Source organism: Harmonia axyridis, chromosome 3 (genome assembly GCF_914767665.1).
Source record: "Harmonia axyridis chromosome 3, icHarAxyr1.1, whole genome shotgun sequence".
Lineage (NCBI taxonomy): Eukaryota > Metazoa > Arthropoda > Insecta > Coleoptera > Coccinellidae > Harmonia > Harmonia axyridis.
In genome coordinates, this window is record NC_059503.1 from 59,559,834 (window position 1) to 59,582,984 (window position 23,151).

Genomic DNA, 23,151 nt, shown 5'->3' on the forward strand with positions numbered 1-23,151 from the left:
AGTGGAAAAAAAATGTACAACAATTTGAATTAATAAAATAAATTGAACTTAATAAAGCGAAACTTTTTATTTACGTATAAAATACAATTGTAGTAACACTAGATATAGTGGCTACTGCAAAATAAATAAAGAAATGATCGTTGCTTTCATAACATTGCTATACACTTTGCTCATTTTACAATTTGACCAACATTTATTCCCTTATTCAAACAGTGCCCAATAATTTATGCAGATATTGGTGAAATATATACAATGCTTTATTTGTACAGAATGTATTGTTTCAGGAAGCGTCTTTTACTTCAAACAAAAATGAGAAATGATAAAATATTATTTGGAAAAACATGTTTGAATTAAATCACATTAACAAAATGTTTTTGACTTGAATCAAACAAAACATTCTGTATAATTTCTCAAATTTTAGTCCTATTTCACCTAATAATTTTGTTGTCTGTTTTTTTTTGTTCCAAGAAATTTTGAATAGTTTATTTCAAAGAAATGCAGGTGGTTTGATTTTGAAATAGAAAAAAATTCAGAAATTTACACAAAATCTTTACTAATATTTTTTAATTGTATACACAATAGATACCTCGTCCCATGTCACCCTTCAAATAAATATTTTTTCAATCATGAGAAAAATGAATAATTCACCTCAAAATATTAGAAACGTGAATTTTCTCGTTACTGTTAATTCGTGCAACGCCTTAACAAGGCAAAAAATATCTGGAGAATATTGAATAATTTGGAGTTTTATTAAGTTTTTGCTTTGCTCTTTGCTATATAGGGTGTCACATTAACTCTTATAAAATCAATTATAACATACACTATAGAAAAATGACAACAAAAATATACAATTATTATTTTACATAGAAGATTTGAACTATCATATTGTATAATATCAAAATTTTCTTGATAATATTTAGAGAAATGCAAAAAGAGAATTACAGCTTCCTCAAAATTTTTAAATAAAAGTTATACAGTTATTGCAATAAAATTTGGATTATATGTTAATTGCATAAACTATTTCTGCACCTCTCAAAATATATGACTTTATTTACAATTATCATAATTATCACAATAAAAAGAAACTGTGATGAGACGATCAACTTTTTTTTTAATTGCACGAACACTTTTGTCATGTATTATAAATGAGTTATTTATTTAAATCCAAAATATTTTATTAACCACGAAATGAATCAATGAAATATTGGCGAAAACTACAACAGAAAATTGGAAATATTTTTGAACCCTTTGGAAATTTCTTTGATGGCAGCCTATAGAATTTCAAAAGCTCTTCTTTTTGTTCAATTAGTTTTGCCTTTTTACTTAATAAACTAAGGAACAATCAAAAGAATCACTGAATTCATATCAACTATTACTTCCGATTACTATTTAATCTAACTTTTTGAACATCAAAAATATAAGAATTGAAAATTCCTAGTTTTTAAAATCGATCATTTGGCATTTCTAGTCTTTGAAATCAGCAAGTTTCACATTTGCATCAGGAAGATTCTATTGAAGGATGGTCTAATATATAGTGCTCTATTTGAAAGACTATTTTTTACAAAGAAGTGGAATTATCAGAGTGATACCTATTGTCTTCTATATGACAATGACATGTACATACAATGTTATAAATTAACATTTTTCACTATTTTTCCGGACATTTTCCCTAAACATTTTTACACTTATAAATTTTAATTACTTTTCCACATATCCAAGCGAAGTTACCTCAATCTCTTACTCATTACTGTCATTTCTTTTCGAACCTACACAAACACGCAAATCTACTTTGAATTTCTCAGACCATCCGAAGTTATTAATCGTGGGCTATCTAATCGAGAGAAATAGCAAAACTCAATTCCGTTTTTAAACAACGTTCCAAACCAATGGTACTCTTATTTTTCTGATAATCAAAGATTGAGCATTTTCATCCAGATAAAAATCAAATTACGTAAACAACAAAGTCGTATAATGAGTTATCGCGACTTCAAAAAGTGGAAGTTTTTAAAGGATTAAAAAAATTAATAAAATGGTATAAACCAATATATATACATATGTTTGTATATATAGATATATAAACATATATATATTACAATTAGTCATTCACGTTTTTCTATAATTTTAATCTAGATTAGACTATGTACAAGTATTGTAATGATCAATACAAACAAGGACCTTTTCGAAATTACAATTAATTATTCTGTTTCCCAATTGTTTAAAGCATTTTATACTGAAATACAAACATACATATATATATTAAATGGTAACTACATCTGTGAAGTTTAAATTAGTTGTAAATATATAATATAAACGAGGACAATTCCTCTATAAATAAACATTTCTGAGGACATTGTTTTTTGTATTTATAAAAAAATCAAGAATCATCTTTTATCTAAAATAATACCCTAAAAATTCTACTAATTTTCACAGAAATTATTTTGTTGAAATTTTCATATAGTATTTTATTAATATAATCTGATTGAAGATCCATGTTTATAGTATTGGTCATAACAAGAATAATAATCATTGAACGCTATCGTTTTTTAATTCTTACTAGACTGAGTTTGGAGGAAAACTGGTGGAACTATTGGAATGCGCTAAACTAAGCATAGACCCTGACAGACTCGACTCATCGTCATAGGTTTCTCTAGACAATTCTGCTATCGCCAAGGCACTGTAAAAAATGTAATGAAGTTTTGCTATATGAAGTAGTACAATTTTTGAATGTATTTTTAAAGTTCAAATATTATAATAATAATAATTCATTTATTCATTCTCAATAAAATACACATCACAAGGATGAATAAATTTTTAACCCATCAAAAATTTCATGGGGAGTCAGGTACAATTTTGTCTAAAATTTAATCATAAAATTTAATAGATGAATGCTTAATGAAGATTATTCAATATGAGAAATATTAAAAATATCAAAGAATTCTGTAGAAAACCTTACTTTGATAGATCTTTTCATACATGTATTTTTAATTTTTCACATCATGTCCAGCGTTTATAAATAACAACATATTAGCTTATGTCCGTAAAGTACGGAACAAACATATTTTTAGCTAAACAGACCATTTTAAGAAATGATCCTGAAACACGTCGATTTTTTATTTCAATTAAATTGGATAAAAATACAATAGTTTTGAGTGTGCTCCTAAAGTAAGGCGTAACATTCTTTATTAGTTAAATTAACAATATTATCAAAAATACTTATTGTCTAGCGGCAATTGGTTTGAATGTAGCACCCTGTAGTTTGTTACATTTTCAGATAGTATTTTTGATAATATTGTTAATTTAACTAAAAAAGAATGTTATGCGTTACTTTATGAGCACACACAAAACTATTGTATTTTTGTCCACTCTGTACCAATTGGAATCAACATGTGATACAATTTTGGAATCAGCTCAGCTAGAGTAATCCGAAAATTGAGACAAAATGGGGGTGTTCCATTAAAAAAAAACCTGAAATTATTATTCTGCAGGATAATATGCAAGTCAAAAATAAATTTTCAATATTTCAAAACTTTGGAAGCAACAGAAGTAGGACTAGACGAAGAAAAATATACTAACCAAATGACCAAGAAACAGCAACACCCAGAAGGGAGAATTGTTTAAATTTCAATTTTTTTTGGTAAAACAAAAAAATGATTGAAATTTGGAGAAAAAAAAGGAAGGGTTTACAATTTTTTTTAATAAATTTGTTTATAATGTGTTTGTCCACCGCGATTATCTATACACTCCCCAACAATAAGATAGTCTATTTCTTCTTGAGTGATACTATCCCAAGCTACCTGTACTTCATGTCTCAGAGCCGCCAAAGTCCGTGGGGGCTGGGGTAAATTTCCAAGCGTTCTACCCATGATGTCCCAAATATGCTCAATTGGCGAAAGATCGGGGGATCTGGGCGGCCATGGCAAAAGATTCACATGGGTCGCTTCGAAAAGGTTTAAACTAACTCTGGCAACATGAGGTCGGGCATTATCTTGCTGAAATATTGGATTCTCGAGCCGGTTAGGGCAAGGGAGAACATATGGCTCCACTATTTCTTGAAGGTAACGCAGAGCTGTCATGTTACCTCGAATAAAGACTAAAGATGACTTACTTGCATGTGCAACAACGCCTACTGTCCGGTGTACATCACGCTCAATATCAAACTGAGGTTCACGTCTTTCTCCCCGATGTCGTCTAACCCTTCTGCGGCCATCATGTGCACCCAAGGAGAATAGAGATTCACTAGAAAAGACGACCTGATGCAATTCCACATTCCAATGTTGACGTTCTCTGCAACACTGTAATCATTGCCGGCGATGCTCAACCGTCAGAGGTAACACAAGATGGGGTTGATAATGCTGCAGTCCAAAAGAACTTATCCGTCGGTAAACCGTTCGGACAGTTACAGGATGGCCTAACCACTCATCAACCAAAGATCGAGTTGTCGCAAATCGGTCTCTAATGGCCATAAGTCTTAGATGTCGATCTTGAACTTCATTCAACGTCCGGTGCCTACTCTTCTTCGATTTTTGGCATTATCAAACCACGCTTGATAACATCTCATAACAGTAGTTGTATTTCCGCTTCCCGTAGACCAATAATTAGCTGGCGATAAATTCCGCGCACACGTGCTTCGGGCATTTTAACATCAACTAAACATCGAGTTTGGATCTCCTCGAACAGCTGGTTTGTTGTAAAATTTAAAAAACTTGCAAAAACGACTACAATATTGAAGCAACAAAAATTGTTAACATGAAAAAAACCTTCACAATTTTTTTCTCCAAAATCAATCATTTACTCCTTGCTATACTATCTATTTTTTACAAAAAAAAAAAAAAATCTAATTTAAACACCTTCTGGATGTTGCGGTTTCTTTGTCAGTTAGTATATTTGATTAAGTATCATCATGCCATAATAGGTTGCAGAAATTATATTAATGTCTGGTCTGAAAAACCAAGTTGAGGATAGATGGCTTCAAGACACATTTTTTTATATTTCATTTCAATATTCTAAATTACCCAAAATTCATGAAAATTGAATTGAAATATGGGTAGATTCATATTTTTTAATCTCTAAAGATTCTTAACTTTTACTATTGCGACTTCTTATGGTACTCACTTGAATCCAAGCCTGACCGATTCCTCATCAAATATAGCCATCTCTTGTTCTTGTTGTTGGTGCAGTATCCTTATCCTTTCTGCACGCTCGTCAAGAAAAGTTTGGGTTTCAACATTCATCTAAAAAATGAAGTAACTAATAGTTTTTAGTTCTACTTTCTTAATGGATCATTTTCACCTTCTGAGTAAGCAGTTCTTTTCTCAACGCTACTCTATCTTCCAACTCTTTTCTTTCCCTTTCCCGTTGTGCCTGGGCCTGCATTTTGTTCTTGCTCTGGTAAGCCATTAAAATTTCTAATTCATAGTTGAGCCTTTCCTTCATGTTTTGGCACTCCAGCTGAAAATGTCACCAATTGTGAATTGTGAAGTAAATACATAAATGTAAAAAATATCCCAACTAGTTTTTATAATAAAGGGATTCATGTTGTTCAAATGATCTTGATCAAGTCAGGCACAGAACTATATATAGATATGTATATGGGTTTTTTTTCCTTGATATTCGTCTTGAATTTTCTATGATAATAATTATGATATTAGCTTGAAATCGTTATTATTCTAAACATACCAGGTGAATTTTTTGAATTAAATCAGCCAAAAATCTCGGAAAGGAAACATGTTATGGAAAATTTTTGACATCAAAGTAGACCCTGAAAGCCCAGTAGCGGCTTTCTTTCTAGCGGGTGTTTTTTTTCGAGGTATATAACTTTAAGTTGGCATTACTGTTCAAGATGGCGACCGATCTAACAGCTGTCAAGTGATTTATCCTCAGTTTGGTTTGGCAATTCATCATGAATAGACTCACGCTTGAACAACGCTTGCAAATTGTGCAATTTTATTTCGAAAATAATGGTTCTGTGCGGAATACGTATCGCGCACTACGTCCATTTTATTTTGTTTAGCGATGAAGCGCACTTCTGGTTGAATGGCTACGTCAACAAACAAAACTGCCGCATTTGGAGTGAAGCTAATCCTCAAGTGTATGTCGAAACACCGTTACATCCAGAAAAACTGACTGTTTGGTAGGCTTTATGGGATGGTGGAATCATTGGTCCGTACTTCTTCAAAAACGATGATGGCCAGAACGTTACAGTCAATGGTGATCGGTATAGAGCCATGATTACTAACTTTTTCATTCCTGAATTGAACAACCATGATGTCCAGGAGCTTTGGTTCCAACAAGACGGCGCAACATGTCACACAGCTCGTGCCACAATCGATTTATTGAAAGACACGTTTGGTGACCGCCTAATTTCACGTTTTGGACCTGTGAATTGGCCTCCAAGATCTTGTGACTTAACACCGCTAGACTACTTTCTGTGGGGCTATGTAAAGTCATTGGTCTATGGGGATAAGCTACAAACCCTTGACCATTTGGAAGACAACATTCGCCGTGTTATTGCCGATATACGGCCACTAATGTTGGAAAAAGTCATCGAAAATTGGACGTCCAGATTGGACTACATCCAAGCCAGCCGTGGCGGTCATATGCCAGAAATCATATTTAAAATGTAATGCCACAAGATTATCTTGCGGATAAATAATATTCATGTCAATCGAATAAACCATCGTTGTTTTATTGCAATTTAAAGTTCTATAGCTCTAAAAAAAACAACCTTTACATATAACCTAGAAATGTAACACAAACAGAACTAAATTCAAAATATGTATCATCTGTCAATGACATTTCTAATACCAACTTGAATTCTGAAAATCAAAATATTACTGAATGATCTTCAACCTAATTTCGATTTTCCACAGCCACCTGGGATGTCAATAATTCCTTAACAGACTATATGGATAAGCAAATATCTCATCTCAGAACTGTCATCGAGGAAATATATTGAGTAATTCTTTTTCAATATTCTTGAATTTGTATGGTTTTGATGATGTAATCAGTTCGAAATTTTACAGGAAGTTTGAAATTGTATCTAAATGCAAATTTTCATCTCGATCAAAACTGCAGTTTTGAAATTAATAGGAAAACAAAATTTTGAACGGCTATATTCACAACACCTAGTCCATTAAACTATCTCAACTACGTTATTCGTGATCTCAACCTAACCTGAAAATTCAAAGATTGTAGCTCTTTTCATTCGGGAGTTACCGTGTTTAAAGCGAACGAAGAAGATTATTAGAATTATTTTGTGAAGCATCTACTCACTTCTTGGCTCTCATCCAAACGTATGCATTGCTTCTGCAACATTTCAGCAATACTTTGTTCGTACTGATCTCCCAAAAGCGCCAACTTTCTCCTTTGTTCCTCCTTCAACTTTTTAATAACAGCCTTCTGTTCCTCTTTAGGCGTACACGCCAACAATTGCGCTTTAAGAAGTTTATATTGTTTAGTCTGCACCTTGCATGTTTCTCGGAACTGTTTGCGTACCATCATTTCCTTTTGCTGAAATAAGATCACGTATTAGACATTTAGAAATACAGGGTGATTCACCAAGATGGCCTATTAGACGTTTATATATTATTATTAAATTATAATTTTGAGCTGAAAATTTGCATATTGGGGTTTGAGAAAATGATCTTTCTCCCTAAAATATTTTCAGATCTCTACAATTTCCGGTTATACCGGAAACAGACTACTACTTCCTTATTTTAAATGGCTCACCCAGTATATTATTGCATCATTAGATAGCTTTTTTGATGGCCATTTCGGCAATATGCCATACCTTGGGTAAAAATTCAACGGTTCATGAGTTATTGGGATTTTTATGGCGATGAGGACTCACATTTTTTTGTATATTTCAGCAGAAAAAGCTTTTTTCGAAAAAATGTTTTTCTTTTTCGATTCCGCAAATACGTAGTATTATAAGACTGTACTCGGCTTGGACCAAAAATGTACAGGGTGTTTATAAGGGGATCATGAACTTAGACAACTTAAATAATCAAAACTCAAGATTTTCAAATTGGAACCTATATTTTTTATTATTTCAGTCGATTCTACGTACAAAAATAGTGGGGGTTACTTCAGCAAACCCTTTACCTAAAATGAATACTTCAAGAGTTATCGGGGAAGAACTTCAAATGAGGAAAAACCGCTATTTATAACTGTGTTAATAACTGCCTGTTACTTCCGGAAAACACAGAAAGAAACTAAAATTCGATGTTTGGATAACTAAATTTTACATTTCATGAATTCTAATTAATTTTTCTTTGGGATTGTTGAGAAATCCATAAACCAATACAATTTTCAATTACGAATAATTCATAACAATTCTGTCAAATTTAGTTATGAAAACATCGAATTTCAGTTTCTTTCTATGTTTTACGGAAGTAACAGACAGTTATTCCCACAGTTATAAATAGCGGTTTTTCCTCATTTAAAGTTCTTCCTCGATAACTCTTAAAGTATTCATTTTAGGAATAGGGTTTGCTTAAGTAACCCCCACTATTTCTGTACGTAGAATCGACTGAAATAATAAAAAATACAGGTTCTAATTTGAAAATCTTGAGTTTTGATGAATTTGAGTTGTCCAAGTTCATGATCCTCTTATAAACAACCTGTACATTTATGGCCCAAACCTCAAACAGTCTTATAATACTACGTATTTGCGGAATCGAAAAAGAAAAACAATTTTTCAAAAAAGCTTTTTCTGTTGAAATATTAAAAAAAAATGTGAGTCCTCATCGCCACCTTTTTTTTCATAAGAATCCCAATAACTCATGAACCGTTGAATTTTTACCCAAGGTATGGCATATTGCCGAAATTGCCATCAAAAAAGCTATCTAATGGTGCAATAATATACTGGGTGAGCCATTTGAAATAAGGAAGTCGTAGTCTGTTTCCGGTATAACCGGAAGTTGTAGAGATTTGAAAATATTTCAGGGAGAAAGATCATTGTCTCAAACCCCAATATGCAAATTTTCAGCTCAAATCACCCTGTATATTTAAATATTTGATTACCTTCAGAGATTTAGGTTGTTGTTTCAACTCCATAGCGTGTTTTTTTCTGAGTTCCCTTTCTGAGCGCTTCATATACTCCTGTTGGTTAGCTAACTCCGTGTCATGTTGATTCCTAACCTGAATAACAAAAGATAAGAGTGATTTAATAACACGTTCTTTCAATGCACGCATATTTCAACTACCTGTTCTTCTCGAAGCATATGAACAGCTTTTTGTTGCTTGTACTCTAACTCTTTCGTCTTCTCATGATGCCTTAGCAGCATCTCGTGGGCTTTTTCTAATTGTGACTGTCTTTTATTCAATTCTTGGCGCAAAAGTTCCTGCTGAAGTTCATGTTGTTGGCGCAGTTTTTTTCTTTTCAACTTTCTAATTTCCAGTTCTAGGTATTCCTTTTGATTGGCTATCAAGCGCTGCTCTTCTTGCGCATCAACTTGTTTCAAGTTTTCCTTATGGTTTCTGTCGAAAAAGAGATTAATTGGATAGAAATATAAAGATAATTAAATGAAAACTCACTGTAGCGTGACGTCTCTTTGCCTTTTCGGTGTGGAATCGTCTTGTGACAGTTCTCTTTTGCATCTTTCTTTGTTAGCTTTGTATTCTTTCTTCCTAACAGCGTCAAAGGCTTTTTTATCTTGTTCTTGCCTAAGTGTGATATCTTTGTAAACTTTCTTTTCTGTTGCTAAGGCTTGTTTATGCCGTCTTTCAAGTTCCTGATTGTGTTTAGCCTATTTTCAACAAGAGAATTTCTGTATTTGGATGAACAATTCTCACGTTGGCAAATTAAAGCACATAAGTCAACAAGTGCGCAAAAATGACTAAAATTTCTTTCAATGCTAACGTTCATTATTTTGTGTTACTCATTTGTTGACTAAAGCACATAAGTCACTATTTCTCATCATCTAGTTTTCGACGCACTAACTTACACGTAACTTACATTCAGAGGCCAAAATGTGTATCGTTACAAGTTTTGAATTATGTGCTTTAGCCTTATTACCCTAGAATTCATTAAACAATAATTATTCATAGAATTGATTATTTGTCTAAATTTTTGAAGAATAAAAAACAAATGTGAGACTTTTTATTATTATTGTAATTGTATTAGATATAGTATGAAAAACATATGAATTTGTTGTTAATCTTATCAAGAACTGTCGCATGAAACTATGTATTTGTTATTGTATGAAACTGTTTATAAACTTGAGCTGGACAAATAAATAAATAAATAAATATGTAATAATATGTTTTGTTTACTTGCAAAAAAAATTAGATATTTACCTGTATCCTCTCCAATTCTTTACTGAAATACATCAATAACACTTCATATTCTTTATCCAATTGGTTCTTATGGCTTTCCATCTCCATTTTACACTTTTCTTCAAGTTTCCATAGAGCACTTTGATGTTCTTTCCTCATTCGTTTATATCCTGACATTTGTTCGTGCATCTCCTCCTGTAGAGAAAGATATCAATAAATGGTAAATGCAAAAAATGATTAATTCACATATTTTCAATACACATAAATTTTTCAAAAACTTGTCACTTGTATTTAAAAATTGATAAATCCCTAAACTAACAATAATGAATTGAATACCTCCCTTACATAATCTACTCGACTAAAATTTTAATTTACCTGCATGTGTTCTTTCTGTTCCTTAGTTACAATACTGGTAGTTCTTATAGTGGCGAAATTGTTGGTACCATGATCCGATACAGCAGCTGCAGCGGCGTGATTGAGGCTTGCACGCGCTCTCCTATCGTCACCACCGGCTGGCAAACTGTTCGTACTGCTGGATTGGCTACTTGCGGACACGCCTACCGAGTGAACGCTATGTTCAGATGTCACAGAATTGCTCTTGGAACTGTCACCGCCAGTATGTTCGTCAGGTGTGTCGTCCACGTCGATGGTGCTCTCATTTTCGCAATTATCGATCATTAGAATTTTCTTCATTTTCCTGCAGATATCAAAGAAATTAAAACTATTTTTTTGCAAGGCATTATCTACCGTAGGTTTGTTCCAACAAACTATGAGTTGACGAGAACTACGTGTTAGAACAAACCTAATAAGAGATCTGACGTAAGAACGGTAATATTCATAAATGTTTTACTTACCTATAATTCAAATTATCAAGATCTCGAACTGCAGCTTTCGTACGCTGAATAAGATCGATCAGAACATTTGGGGACCTATTTCTAGTGATGAATTGATGATTTAGGAGCTGATGAGAGGTGAGTCGGTGATTAGGAGATTTCTGAAATATAAAATGTTATCTTGAATTAAATATTGTTTCGCTAGAAGTTAAGTTGTTCTAACCTTGTTAAGTACTTAAATGAGATGTACACAAATTTTACTGTACTCATAGTCGATACTCCGTACTTGAGTTAGTAGTTATATAATAGATATTCCCGAGTTCATAGTATCGACTATGAGTACGGGCATAATTCAAATTTAAATTTTATAATCGATCCCTGGAACAAAAAAAATATTGAGAGAAGCACTGCCTTGACATCAGTAGCTTTTGAGCAGTCTTGGAGACCACAGAGCATGTAATATCATTTACAAGACAGAAGACAATATTCAAATTTTACAACAATTCTCATTCTATAACCAAATCCAACACCTTATTTGTCATCTCATTCATAAAATTTATTCATTGTTTTATATAAATACAAAAAATAAAACTATAAGTGAAAAACAATAGAGCAATGATGGCTTCTGCAAAATGAAGGGTGTTTTTTTTCGAGGTATATAACTTTAAGTTGGCATTTCAGTTCAAGGTGGCGACCGATTTAACAGCTGTCAAGTGATTTATTCTCAGTTTGGTTTGGCAATTCATCATGAATAGACTCACGCCTGAACAACGCTTGCAAATAGTGCAATTTCATTTCGAAAATAATGGTTCTTCTATTGTCTATGGTTGTGTGCGGAATACGTATCGCGCACTACGTCCATTTTATCTTCGACAACTTCTGGTTGAATGGCTACGTCAACGAACAGAACAGCCGCATTTGGGGTGAAGCTAATCCTCAAGTGTATGTCGAAACACCGTTACATCCAGAAAAACTGACTGTTTGGTGCGCTTTATGGGCTGGTGGAATCATTGGTCCGTACTTCTTCAAATACGATGATGGCCAGAACGTTACAGTCAATGGTGATCGGTATAGAGCCATGATTACTAACTTTTTCATTCCTGAATTGAACAACCATGATGTCCAGGAGCTGTGGTTCCAACAAGACGGCGCAACATGTCACACACAGCTTGTGCCACAATCGATTTATTGAAAGACACGTTTGGTGACCGCCTAATTTCACGTTTTGGACCTGTGAATTGGCCTGCAAGATCTTGTGATTTAACACCGCTAGACTACTTTCTGTGGGGCTATGTAAAGTCATTGGTCTATGCGGATAAGCCACAAACCCTTGACCATTTGGAAGTGTTATTGCCGATATACGGCCACAAATGTTGGAAAAAGTCATCGAAAATTGGACTACATCCGAGCCAGCGGTCATATGCCAGAAATCATATTTAAAATGTAATGCCACAAGATTGTCCTGCGGTAAAATAAAATTCATGTCAATCGAATAATCCATCGTTGTTTTATTGCAATTTAAAGTTCTATAGCTCTAAAAAAAACACCCTTTATAAGAGAAGAAGGAAGTAATTTTTTAATTTTGTTATTTCATATTTTAATAAAAATGTTTGATATTTGAATCTTTTATCCCCACTCTCCTAGATCTCTGTAAATCTATCAGATGCTTAGGGAATGTCCAAGTTAGGGAACTAGTTGAGTTCTATGCATGCTTTGTTAATGTATTCCATGCCATATCAGGCACATAAACGAAGGAGAATCATCCTGATCTCATTGTAAATATAGAAGGCTTTCCCGTACAAGATATTCTTTGAAGAAGAAAGAAAGTTTATTCAGAAGTAGGAAACAGAAAAAAATCATCCAAAACTTTTACATTGATCGCATTTATAATAATTTTAAACTAAACAAAATTTTCTGAGCAAAATTACAGAAGAGAAATCGGTTTAAGCTACATAGAGAATATACAGGGTGGCCATTTGAAAACGAAACAGACGAGATTACAGACGAAATAAAGTTTTTCGATAGAAATGCTCGGACAGGTCGATTTCTGTTTCGAGGGGGACAACTTAAGATGTAGGTTACGGACGCATAGCGCTTCAACCCTTGCTACTACAACCCTCACCCCCAAATTTTGAATAGGGAAGATGGGGTGAGTGATACCTCATTTGAAAGGTATTTTTATACTGATTTCAGCACAGTAATTGTTTTTTCATTTTATGCATTAGTTCTCGAAATATTCTTAACTAAGTATTTGAAAATGAAGTAGTGTTTTCATGGCACTTGTAGTGTTTTGTGAAAAATCGACATTTTGAGCTTCAAAACAACCATGACTATGGCTTCCTTCCTAACTAACTAACGCATGAACATTTCGAGAACTAATGCATAAAATGAAAAAACAATTACTGTGCTGAAATCAGTATAAAAATACCTTTAAATTGAGGTATCACTCACCCCATCTTCCCTATTCAAAAATTGGGGGTGGGGGTTGTAGCAGCAAGGGTTGAAGCGCTATGCGTCCGTAACCTACATCTTAAGTTGTCCCCCTCGAAACAGAAATCGACCTGTCTGAGCATTTCTATCGAAAAACTTTATTTCGTCTGTAATCTCGTCTGTTTCGTTTTCAAATGGCCACCCTGTATATAAAAACAACCTTACAGTGGAGAGTTTTCACTTTTTTTGTTAGAACAGTGCACTAAAATAACTCTGGTGCGCTAATAAACTGTTTTATTTTGATCTTGAAAATTCTAGGATTGTGATAACTTTTTTTAAGATCTGCACACAACCTATTGAAAAGAATTGGACCGTAATATGATATGAATCTTTGGCTGACGTTTGTAGGTTTGAACGGAACACTGAAAGATTACTCTCTTGTTGATCTTGTATTATATTTTCCCAGTGCCGTAATAACCAGACAACTAGTTTTATTGAAATATGTTTTTGCCGAGTAATCAAAGGAATTTAGCACATTAAGGTTAATACACTGCGCAAAAAAATTAACGCACATTATGGAAATCTCAAATTTATTCTACAACTGAAGGTGTTCTCAATGATAATTATTTTTATCAGAATTATGCATGCATATGTTATCCACTTTCAACGTTTTTCTTCAATACAGATGTTTTTTCCCAGCAGGAATAAAAAAAGATGAGATCAGATTTTGAATGTATTGGCTCCATTCTGAAATAAGTTGTTCTCAATCAATTCTAGTCATCAATAGTTTTTCTTTCGTTTGATTTTCTACACTCGATCGCTATGCAACGCGAAACACGCAGTTTGGCCCAAGAGGAATGTGTCCAAGCGGTAGTTTTGCGAGAAGAAGGGTGGACATACCCAAGAATTGCAGAAAGGTTTGGAGTTTCCCATACAAGTGAGTCCAGAATGTTGCAGCGATTCAGGGAGACAGGTATGAATGTCCGAAGACCAGGACAGGGTAGACCACGGGTAACAACTGCCATTCAAGAACGTTACTTGAGAGTTTCTTCGTTGAGACAACGGTTTGCAACCGCTCGCCTCCTTCAAAATCAGCTTGAGCAAACTCATGGGGTGCAAATTAGCACTCAGACAATAAGAAATCCCCTCAGAGAATATGATTTAAAGCCTAGTGTCGCGGCAAGAGGCCCAGCTCTTACCCCAGCCCATCGAAGGGCGCGTTTGGCTTTTGCGAGAGAGCATATCCATTGGGAAGAGGCTGAATGGGAAAGAGTTCTCTTCACAGAAGAGTCTAGATTCTGCCTCTACCATTGTGATCGACGTTCCCTTGTATACAGACGTCTACATGAAAGATATGCTCAATGCAATTTCCTGAATACTACTGGTTTCAGGGGAGGATCGATTATGGTATGGGGTGGAATATCTTTGACTGCTCTCACAGACCTAGTGGTCGTTGATAATGGAGCTATGAATGCTGATAGGTATATAAGGAACATTCTTGAAGAGCATGTAGTGCCATTTGCCCCATACATTGGTGAAAATTTCATTTTTATGGACGATAATGCCAGACCCCATCGTGCGCGCATCGTTCAGGAGTACCTTGAAGAGGTTGAAGTCTCTCGAATGGAATGGCCAGCAAGAAGTCCAGATCTCAATCCGATTGAGCAGGTTTGGGACAACCTCACTAGAAGGCTGAGAAGTTCAGAAAATAATCCAGCTACTCTTAATGACTTAGGAATCTAACTCAGAGAAATCTGGGAAGGATTAGATCAGAACATTTTAAGATTGAGTATGAACCGTCGTTGCCGAGCTGTAATTAACGCAAGGGATGGAAATACCAAGTATTAAATCACTTATCAGCATTCCAGTATTTTGAAAATTGTTTATTTCTCTTCTTTCACATAAGATTCGGTGAAATCCTGAATTTTCCTTCCATTTAATGTGTCTTGTTTCGTTCAAAACCTTCTAGAGAGAACATAAAAAATAAGTTATAAAGTCCATGTAGAGTTAATTTTCATTAAAATTGAGATTTTCAGAATGTGCGTTAATTTTTTTGCGCAGTGTATTATGATTGTGTAAAACTATTGACACAATTCCTGAATTTTCTTTTTTTTATACATCTTTTTGTCCCCACCTCACCTGTAGGCAAGCTTCGACGAAATGCTTAAAGACGTCGCTCCAGTCGTTCGACTGAAGGGTGGGCGAGTCGTTCTGAGCTATGTGGTAGAGGGCGGACATGGCGTTCATGTTGAAGTAAGGCGGCTTCCTCTCGGCCAGTTCAATGCAGGTGATGCCCAACGACCACACGTCCACCTTACCGTCGTACTGCCCCTCGTCCATGGCCAGAATGACCTCCGGCGCCATCCAATAAGGTGTACCAACGAAAGAATTCGCCGGACATTTAATAGACGCACTACCGAAGTCAGCCAGCTTTACAGTGCCGTTTTCTGTGAGGAGGATATTGCCAGCTTTCACGTCCCTGTAATAATTAAATAGATTCGTATAATGGTAATAACGTCAAATAATATGAGCTAATGGGGGTTATCGCGTATGAATTCGCCGCTAGTGTCGCTAGTGTAGCGCGAGGTCTCCGATTATTTGAATTTTCAAATGTCATTGGCTGTGTTCAGCGGACACAACAGTTGGTAGAATTTTCGCTGAACGAATCTGATCAGTGAGCGCATACTCAACATGTTTAGTGTGCGGACGCCATTTTCCTGAGCGGCTTTGAATTACGCTCACTAAGCTCAGAACGTTGTGAGAACTGTCAAAACAGAGGTTTTAGAGGTTAGGTATTTGCTAACCATTCAGAAAACTGCTCTCTGATCACTTTAGGATCTGTGAGCGCTCAGTGATCAGATTTGCAACTGCTCTTTCCGCTGAACGCAGCCATTATGTGTTGATGGTCTTTTATTGGTCATTACGCTGTAGTGTGTAAAATTTTATGAATATTTAGATTAATTATAGCAATTATGAATTATAATTCAATAAATATCACTGTTTTGAGAGCGGAGTTACAAAAAAATCCAATTAAGCGGATTAAAAGAACAGCTGATTCAAAGGTAACTTTGTTCACTGGTTCAAACCAAAGGACCCCGCACGTTTTATATGGGAAATGGCTTTTCGTGAATTTAGCTGAATTTTTGATATGTTGTAGTTCTTGATAAACTGATCAGAAGTGTCCATAGCCACAAAGCTCAAAAATGGACAGTTTTCGAGATATGGAGCTTTGAAAATGGATTTTTTGCAATTTTCGGGGTTTTTGCTCATCTATCGAGGAGTTCTCATTTCTGGTTGGGATGGAATTTGGATGTTCGGAGGCCAGAACCCGACTGAGAAATGATCTTCTTGGTTATTTTTGGCACCGCCATCGATAATTTTTTATACACTGCTCCACATTGGCTATGAAATGAGATACAAAAAGATGCATAACTCGAAATGATTTTACGGATATATTTTACCATATTTACCTCTATAAGTCTAAGACACAAAAATTACCTCTATAACTCGAAGTCCAAACCCCGCCGCACAAGTCGAAACGTGTCGGTAAATCGAGCGTATTCAATTATGCAATAATTGTATCGTGAGGTTTTATAGAGTTAAATTTTGTTGTTAGTTTTGTGAGGCTGTAGGGCATACATTTTTTGTTCAATGTTTTTTTATCCCGAATCTCTTTAGCCCTTGAGACACCTCTCAGAAGAATTTTTACGAAAAACTTATTTATAGTTTTCACTCTCAATTGCTGAAACAAGCTCAAAAGATTTGAATAAAATGCTCCTGAGCATATAATTGCAATAATTTGTCAGGAGATGTCATGTTGAACAAAAAAAAGGTGCCTAAAAAGAAACTAACAATAACACTTTGAAAATTAACTTTTTTTGCGTTTTGTAATCTGAATCTTCATCATCAGAGAAACTCTTAAAATAGTCAGAATTTGTCAATTGGCATTTGTCAACACAGAGTCGTTGGTCTATTTCATTATGAAATTTTCTATTGTCAATTCATTTTTCAGTGAATTCATCAAATATATATAAGATCTACTCCTACTATAGGGAATATATATATCACTATTCTTCACCTAATAACTCGAATTTTATTTGGTTTACCTGTATACTACTTTGTTTTGACGGTCGGACTCGACAATGTACATGATTTAATCGACATTTTCTAGAATTGGCATTCCAGTGCATCTTTGACATCGAAACCAAAATTGCGCATGATTGGCACTTACAGTATCAGGACCATAAACACTATTTACATTTTCAGCCGCCTGGCTTGCATTTTCGCCTTTAGCGAATAAAAACTGAAAAATATAGCGTATTTTCTCTTTGCTAATGTCCATCTTCGACGCGCGTTCAAACTAAACTTGGGTCAACTAATCACATAACTATCAGAAAAGTTTTTGTAGTACAAAATATCATATTTTTTACGCCATCTAGAGGAACCCAATCGAACTCATACAACGGGAGATACAGATAACTAAAGCCATTTATTGAAAAAATAATGATTTTTTTTATTACACCTAATACTATAAGAGTATCCAAAGGCAGCAAATTCTTTGATGGAAATATGAATGATCGTAAGAATTTCATTTAATGTTACCTGTGTATGCGCCCAAATCCATGCAAATAATTCAAACCGCTAAGCACCCCTTCACATATAGCTGAGATCTCATCCTCTCTAAGAGGTCTCTTATGTACTTCGATGATATCAGAGGCAGATCCCAGGCAGTACTCCATAACCAACCACGCTGTGTTGTCCTTCAAGTAGCATCCTTTGTATTCTATCGTATTTGGGTGTCTAAGTTGTTTCAAGAATCTAAAAAAAAAAAAAATATGTTTCAACTAATGGACTAATAGAGTTAGGAACTAGAATTCAAAACTGATTTGATTCATTTTTCCATTTGTTTAAATAAATAACTAATAAGTATGTAAAGATCACATGCATAATTAAGCTTGTGCATATATGAAATATCAAATATGAATATGACATTATCGTTATTGAATTCGGAGAATTGAATTCAATGATGAATCACCCACATTTATCTCTTCTTCAGTTTATGACAATATCGTTATTGAAACGATTGTTGAACGTTTGTAAAGATTCTGAGGATTATTGTTTGGTTACTAGAACTTCAGTAGAGACATGATAAACTTGAAATTAACATATCGTCGGCTAAGAGTGTAAATCTGCTAAGTCCATTTTGAACAATTTCACACGAGACCAAAAAAACCGTACAGTACAGTGTTATAATAATAATAATAAGAGAGTTTATTCATGAAAATACATTCAATAAACTCTATTGAATGTATTTTCATGAATAAACTCTCTTATTATTATTATTATAACACTGTACTGTACGGTTTTTTTGGTCTCCTGTGAAATTGTTCAAAATGGACTTAGCAGATTTACACTCTTAGCCGACGATATGCAATTTGCTATTAATTCAATAAAAAAGGAAAATACTGATATATCTTTCTAGAAATTATTGTTACCTAAATAAATAATTTCAGATGTTACCAGTTGGTTTGTTAGGTAAGGAATAATTTGTTCGTTTTAAAATTGGCAATTATGTGAAATATTAAAAATCTTATAATTTTTGGTTGTTTGTGTAAGCAAGGTAAATCTGTAGAGGTTCCAATTCATGTACATAAATCAATTGACTAAGTTGCATTGCTTATTATAGACCATAGCTTGGCTTAAGATGCATAGAAAACCTGGTGTGTGCACTGATTCGATTTTGTTTCAGACTTTTTGAGATAGTCCACCTGCAAGGTCTGTAGATTACACAGGTTGTCTCGTAACTTGGGTTGAAGAGTGGGGTAACACATCATCCGGTGTCTGTCAAGGTCTATAGAGTGTCTGTATCGCCATTGGCCATCATTGACAGACATTTTATCGTAGCTATTTTATGATTGAAGATTCTAAAGACTATTTATGAGAGGCTACAAACGATATACGCGATCAAACTACTAAGAAAATCCGTGAAAATCCACGATTTCATTACAATCAAATGTTATTTATTTGAATGTGTAAACCGAGTGACGTCACAAATGGTTGACGCTGATTGGTTGAAAGTTACGAGACAACCTGTCTAAATCTATAAACCTTGGTCCACCTGTTGCTTTGGTGTTCTGCTTAACCAGAGTTTCGTAAGATGGCGCTCTTTAAAAATTTTCGAATTCCCGCTATCTGTCTGGCGTTGTTTAAAAGTGAAATACTGATTTTAGACACTGTAAACTTTCACAATAAATTACAATTCAGTTCATAACAAATTTTTAATGAAATGAATGGAATATAATGACAGAGTACAGAAGATTGTCACAAGCATAGATAATAAAATATTATTGTTCTATACTCAAAGGCCAGGAGAGCCAAGAATCGAGAGAAATATCAAATGTAAATGCTGTATGCGCCATCTGAAACTTATGTGATCTCCCAAAATCGAGTAAGTATAAATCTGAAAAATCTCCTGTTTTGTCTGAAAGCTTTACAAGAATAAATAGACACACCAGGTTTTCTCTGCATCTTAACTTGGCCTAATTGAATTTCTGATATGGCAGTTTCAGTAAGCTTGTTAGAATAAGTTTATTTTATTTGATTATCAATATGTATTATATAATTATCGAAGCTTTTTACCTACCGTATTTCTTTGATTATATCCTGCCACTTTTCAAGGCTCTGTTTCCCCATGAATGACATCTTTTTGATGGCCACAATCTCCTTGGTGATGAGACAACGAGCGTAGTAGACAGCCCCGAAAGATCCATGTCCGATTTCTCTGAGATCTTCGAAGATCTTTTCCGGATCATGCTTGTAAAACAATTCAGCTATGTCGGGATCCCTAAGGCTACCCGGTCTAGGAACCGGGGCCATCTTTGCTTCACGGGCGAGCGTCTTTCAGCTAGAACATCACTCACCAGTGGATTTTATCTGAAATAAATAACAATTTTCAGGTTTATAAAAAGCACAGATGAATTGGAATTATAGTGTTGCTAATCATGTCTTAAAAACTGATCATCCAATTGTAAAGTCATTCAAACTTTTGAAATTTTCTAGTAAAACAATAAAACGTAACTAATAAATTATTTCAAACACATCTCAACCCAACCTGTACTTATATGTTATTCACTATGCTAATCGAAGAAATGAAAGCTTATCAGGAAAACGTTTTAGCAGCATATTCATGATCTTTAATTTTTAGTGATCTTCAGTGATGACAATGCCGTTAACACACAAATAAAATTCAATGGACTATAAATTTCCTGATTAAAGTTGATATATTATTTTCACAAGCTTTCTTTCTCATGATAAATAAAGTGACAAAAAATTTTTGAATATTAAATAACAAAGAGAATAATGGGAAAAAATCAATATTGGAAAGGATTCCGCATTTAACACAATTCGACAAGGGTTGATATCAATTTTCCCTTTAAAAATTTCATTCCATGACAGAATGTTGCGACATGTCTAAAATCAAGGTTAATATCTCAATCTTGTAAAACTGCAATCACTCACATCAACACTAAGAATTAACTCTTAGTGGGGAAAACATAAAACAAGCTTAAGCTTTTTTAGCTATTCATATAGCAATCAATTACATCACAGTTATATTCATGATTCATTATAGTAACATTAATAAACATGATTACCACAGAGGTAATAATTTATTGCTAAACTGAATGTTACTATATTGAATCATGAATAAACTCTATTATTATCACAGTTATATGAAGTATTTAATTTTACCTTATTTCAATAAAAAGGAAGGATCCGCTAAGTTTTCAGAAATAAACTATAATAATATTTTGATTTTCTTTTGAATAAAAAGAAGTTTTCTATATACATATTACCAACTTTATGGAAAGTATACAATAAAAACCTCAAACACTTTATTTCTTAATTTAATTTTCTAACAAGATACTTTCGAAATTTTTTGAAAAAAATAAAATAAAACTTTTGAGATATAAAGTTTTGAATAGTGAGGGATATGAAAATTTAATAGAAGAATTACAAATTAAAAAAAAAAATAACTTGTAAATCTGACTATTTCCTCTTCTTTACAAAATATCTTAAATGAATGGAATAATCTCATAGATCTAATAAGATAATTTACACAATTCAAAATATTCAAATGATACCATGACTTTAGAAATTCTATACAATACTCCCTCTATCTTCATAAATGGGTTAAATCTCAATGAGCAAAATTATAGAAGGATACCTACTAATATCGAATTTTGTATGAAAAATTTGAATTTTTTTCCAAGTTGAAAAATGTTTCAATGTAGTAAATATTGTCAGAGAGTAGAAGAAATAATCATTCAAAGTTACAAACTGAGGTATATCTGTATCTGTATAGCAAGGAGAACGAAAAAAATTTGAACATTATTTCAAAATATATAAATTCCCACGTGAATTTATCGATAATTCCTTATCATTGCTTTTGATGAATGATTTCATGTAATTATTATAAAATATGCCAATATACTCAGCATAATCATTATTATTGAATGTCTATAATAGAAGTAGAATTATAAATAATGAAATTCATCAAAATAAATCTTTTCATGGAATAACTATAAAATGATTTGCGAATTTTGTTTTGATAACAATGAAAAATCAAAATATAGAGGTAATTCTAAATATAATTGATTCGATGATTGTAACTTAACAGAATATAATGAAACAGGTATGAGTAAAGCTGTAAATACCAACTAATTTTTTATTTTATGAAATACGAAATGACAAATTGTTGCTAATTCCGAATGATTCATTTTCGAAACTGTAATGATTGAGAAATACTCTTCAAGTAAAGATAATTTGTTCAATAAAACATGATTGGATATTTGACAAAATGTTTTCCGACCAACAAAATTGAAGTGTAATTGTTTATATTATTGAATGACGAAAAGTGCTATTAAAAACTTACAAAATACTAGTCAAAATGGCGTCCAATGAAAAATTATCCAATTTCTTCACTTTCACAAGATATCAACTCTATTTTCAGCATTTCACTTTATTGTCCAACGTCAAGCTATGTTTGAAAAACCCCTCAAAATACTTCAATTGGTAATTATAAAATGATTTCTGAAGAAATTTATGACAAAAACATCAAGAAATCAGTACCTAGAAAATAGGAGAACTGTCACCCTGTTTGTTGATACGTTAACCTCACATTTTCGGTCTCGGTCGATAATATTATTATGAAATGGAATAAAATTGCTGATATTCTATGTATGGAATAAATAGTATTCGGGTAGATTGTAGAATCTTGTCATATGTGTAGGTAAATTTGATTATGAACAAGAAAACCGCACCCAAATAAATTCTTGATAAGAATCGATAACACAGGTTTCTATTAATGAAAGGAAAATCTGCACATAACACAGAATGAAGTATTTCTTGTTCTCTACGGTCTACTTTACCTATAGCAACAGGAATTCAAATTCGAAAATAATTCAATTTCTTTATATCAATTCATTACAATTACTATTACTCTCCCAATATTCACATATCGGATATTCCATGTTTGAAAAAGTTCTTTGAAACATTGTGATTCAGTATTCTTATTAATTTTTATTGTTTGTATGTAAGTTGTATAAGTTTC

General features: G+C 33.4%; 1 protein-coding gene across 2 annotated transcripts; it reads right to left on the reverse strand.

Moving 5' to 3' along the window:
- Window positions 1-52: 52 nt before the first annotated feature.
- On the reverse strand, window positions 53-22,902 carry LOC123675575 (serine/threonine-protein kinase Tao). 2 transcript variants are annotated; one of them, XM_045610951.1, is made up of 14 exons: window positions 22,474-22,902; window positions 20,185-20,474; window positions 18,144-18,359; window positions 15,681-16,020; window positions 11,133-11,272; window positions 10,654-10,975; window positions 10,300-10,473; window positions 9,538-9,749; window positions 9,207-9,480; window positions 9,025-9,141; window positions 7,273-7,509; window positions 5,290-5,448; window positions 5,113-5,231; window positions 53-2,674 (listed from the first exon to the last, which is right to left on the reverse strand). In XM_045610951.1, the coding sequence occupies exons 2-14, from the start codon at window positions 20,415-20,417 to the stop codon at window positions 2,554-2,556; spliced, it is 2,664 nt and encodes an 887-aa protein (XP_045466907.1). In that variant the 5' UTR covers window positions 20,418-20,474; window positions 22,474-22,902; the 3' UTR covers window positions 53-2,553. The 2 variants fall into 2 exon arrangements, with proteins under 2 accessions (XP_045466907.1, XP_045466908.1); XM_045610952.1 differs by having other exon boundaries at window positions 22,671-22,899.
- Window positions 22,903-23,151: the final 249 nt, after the last annotated feature.

Excerpts from the sequence above, each read along its gene's own strand:
- LOC123675575 (XM_045610951.1), bottom strand. The coding sequence starts at position 20,417 with ATGGCCCCGGTTCCTAGACCGGGTAGCCTTAGGGATCCCGACATAGCT. Across the intron at positions 9,481-9,537 it reads CAAAGAGACGTCACGCTACA|AAACCATAAGGAAAACTTGA; the intron begins GTGAGTTTTCAT and ends CTTTTTCGACAG. Across the intron at positions 5,232-5,289 it reads AAGAACTGCTTACTCAGAAG|ATGAATGTTGAAACCCAAAC; the intron begins GTGAAAATGATC and ends TTCATTTTTTAG.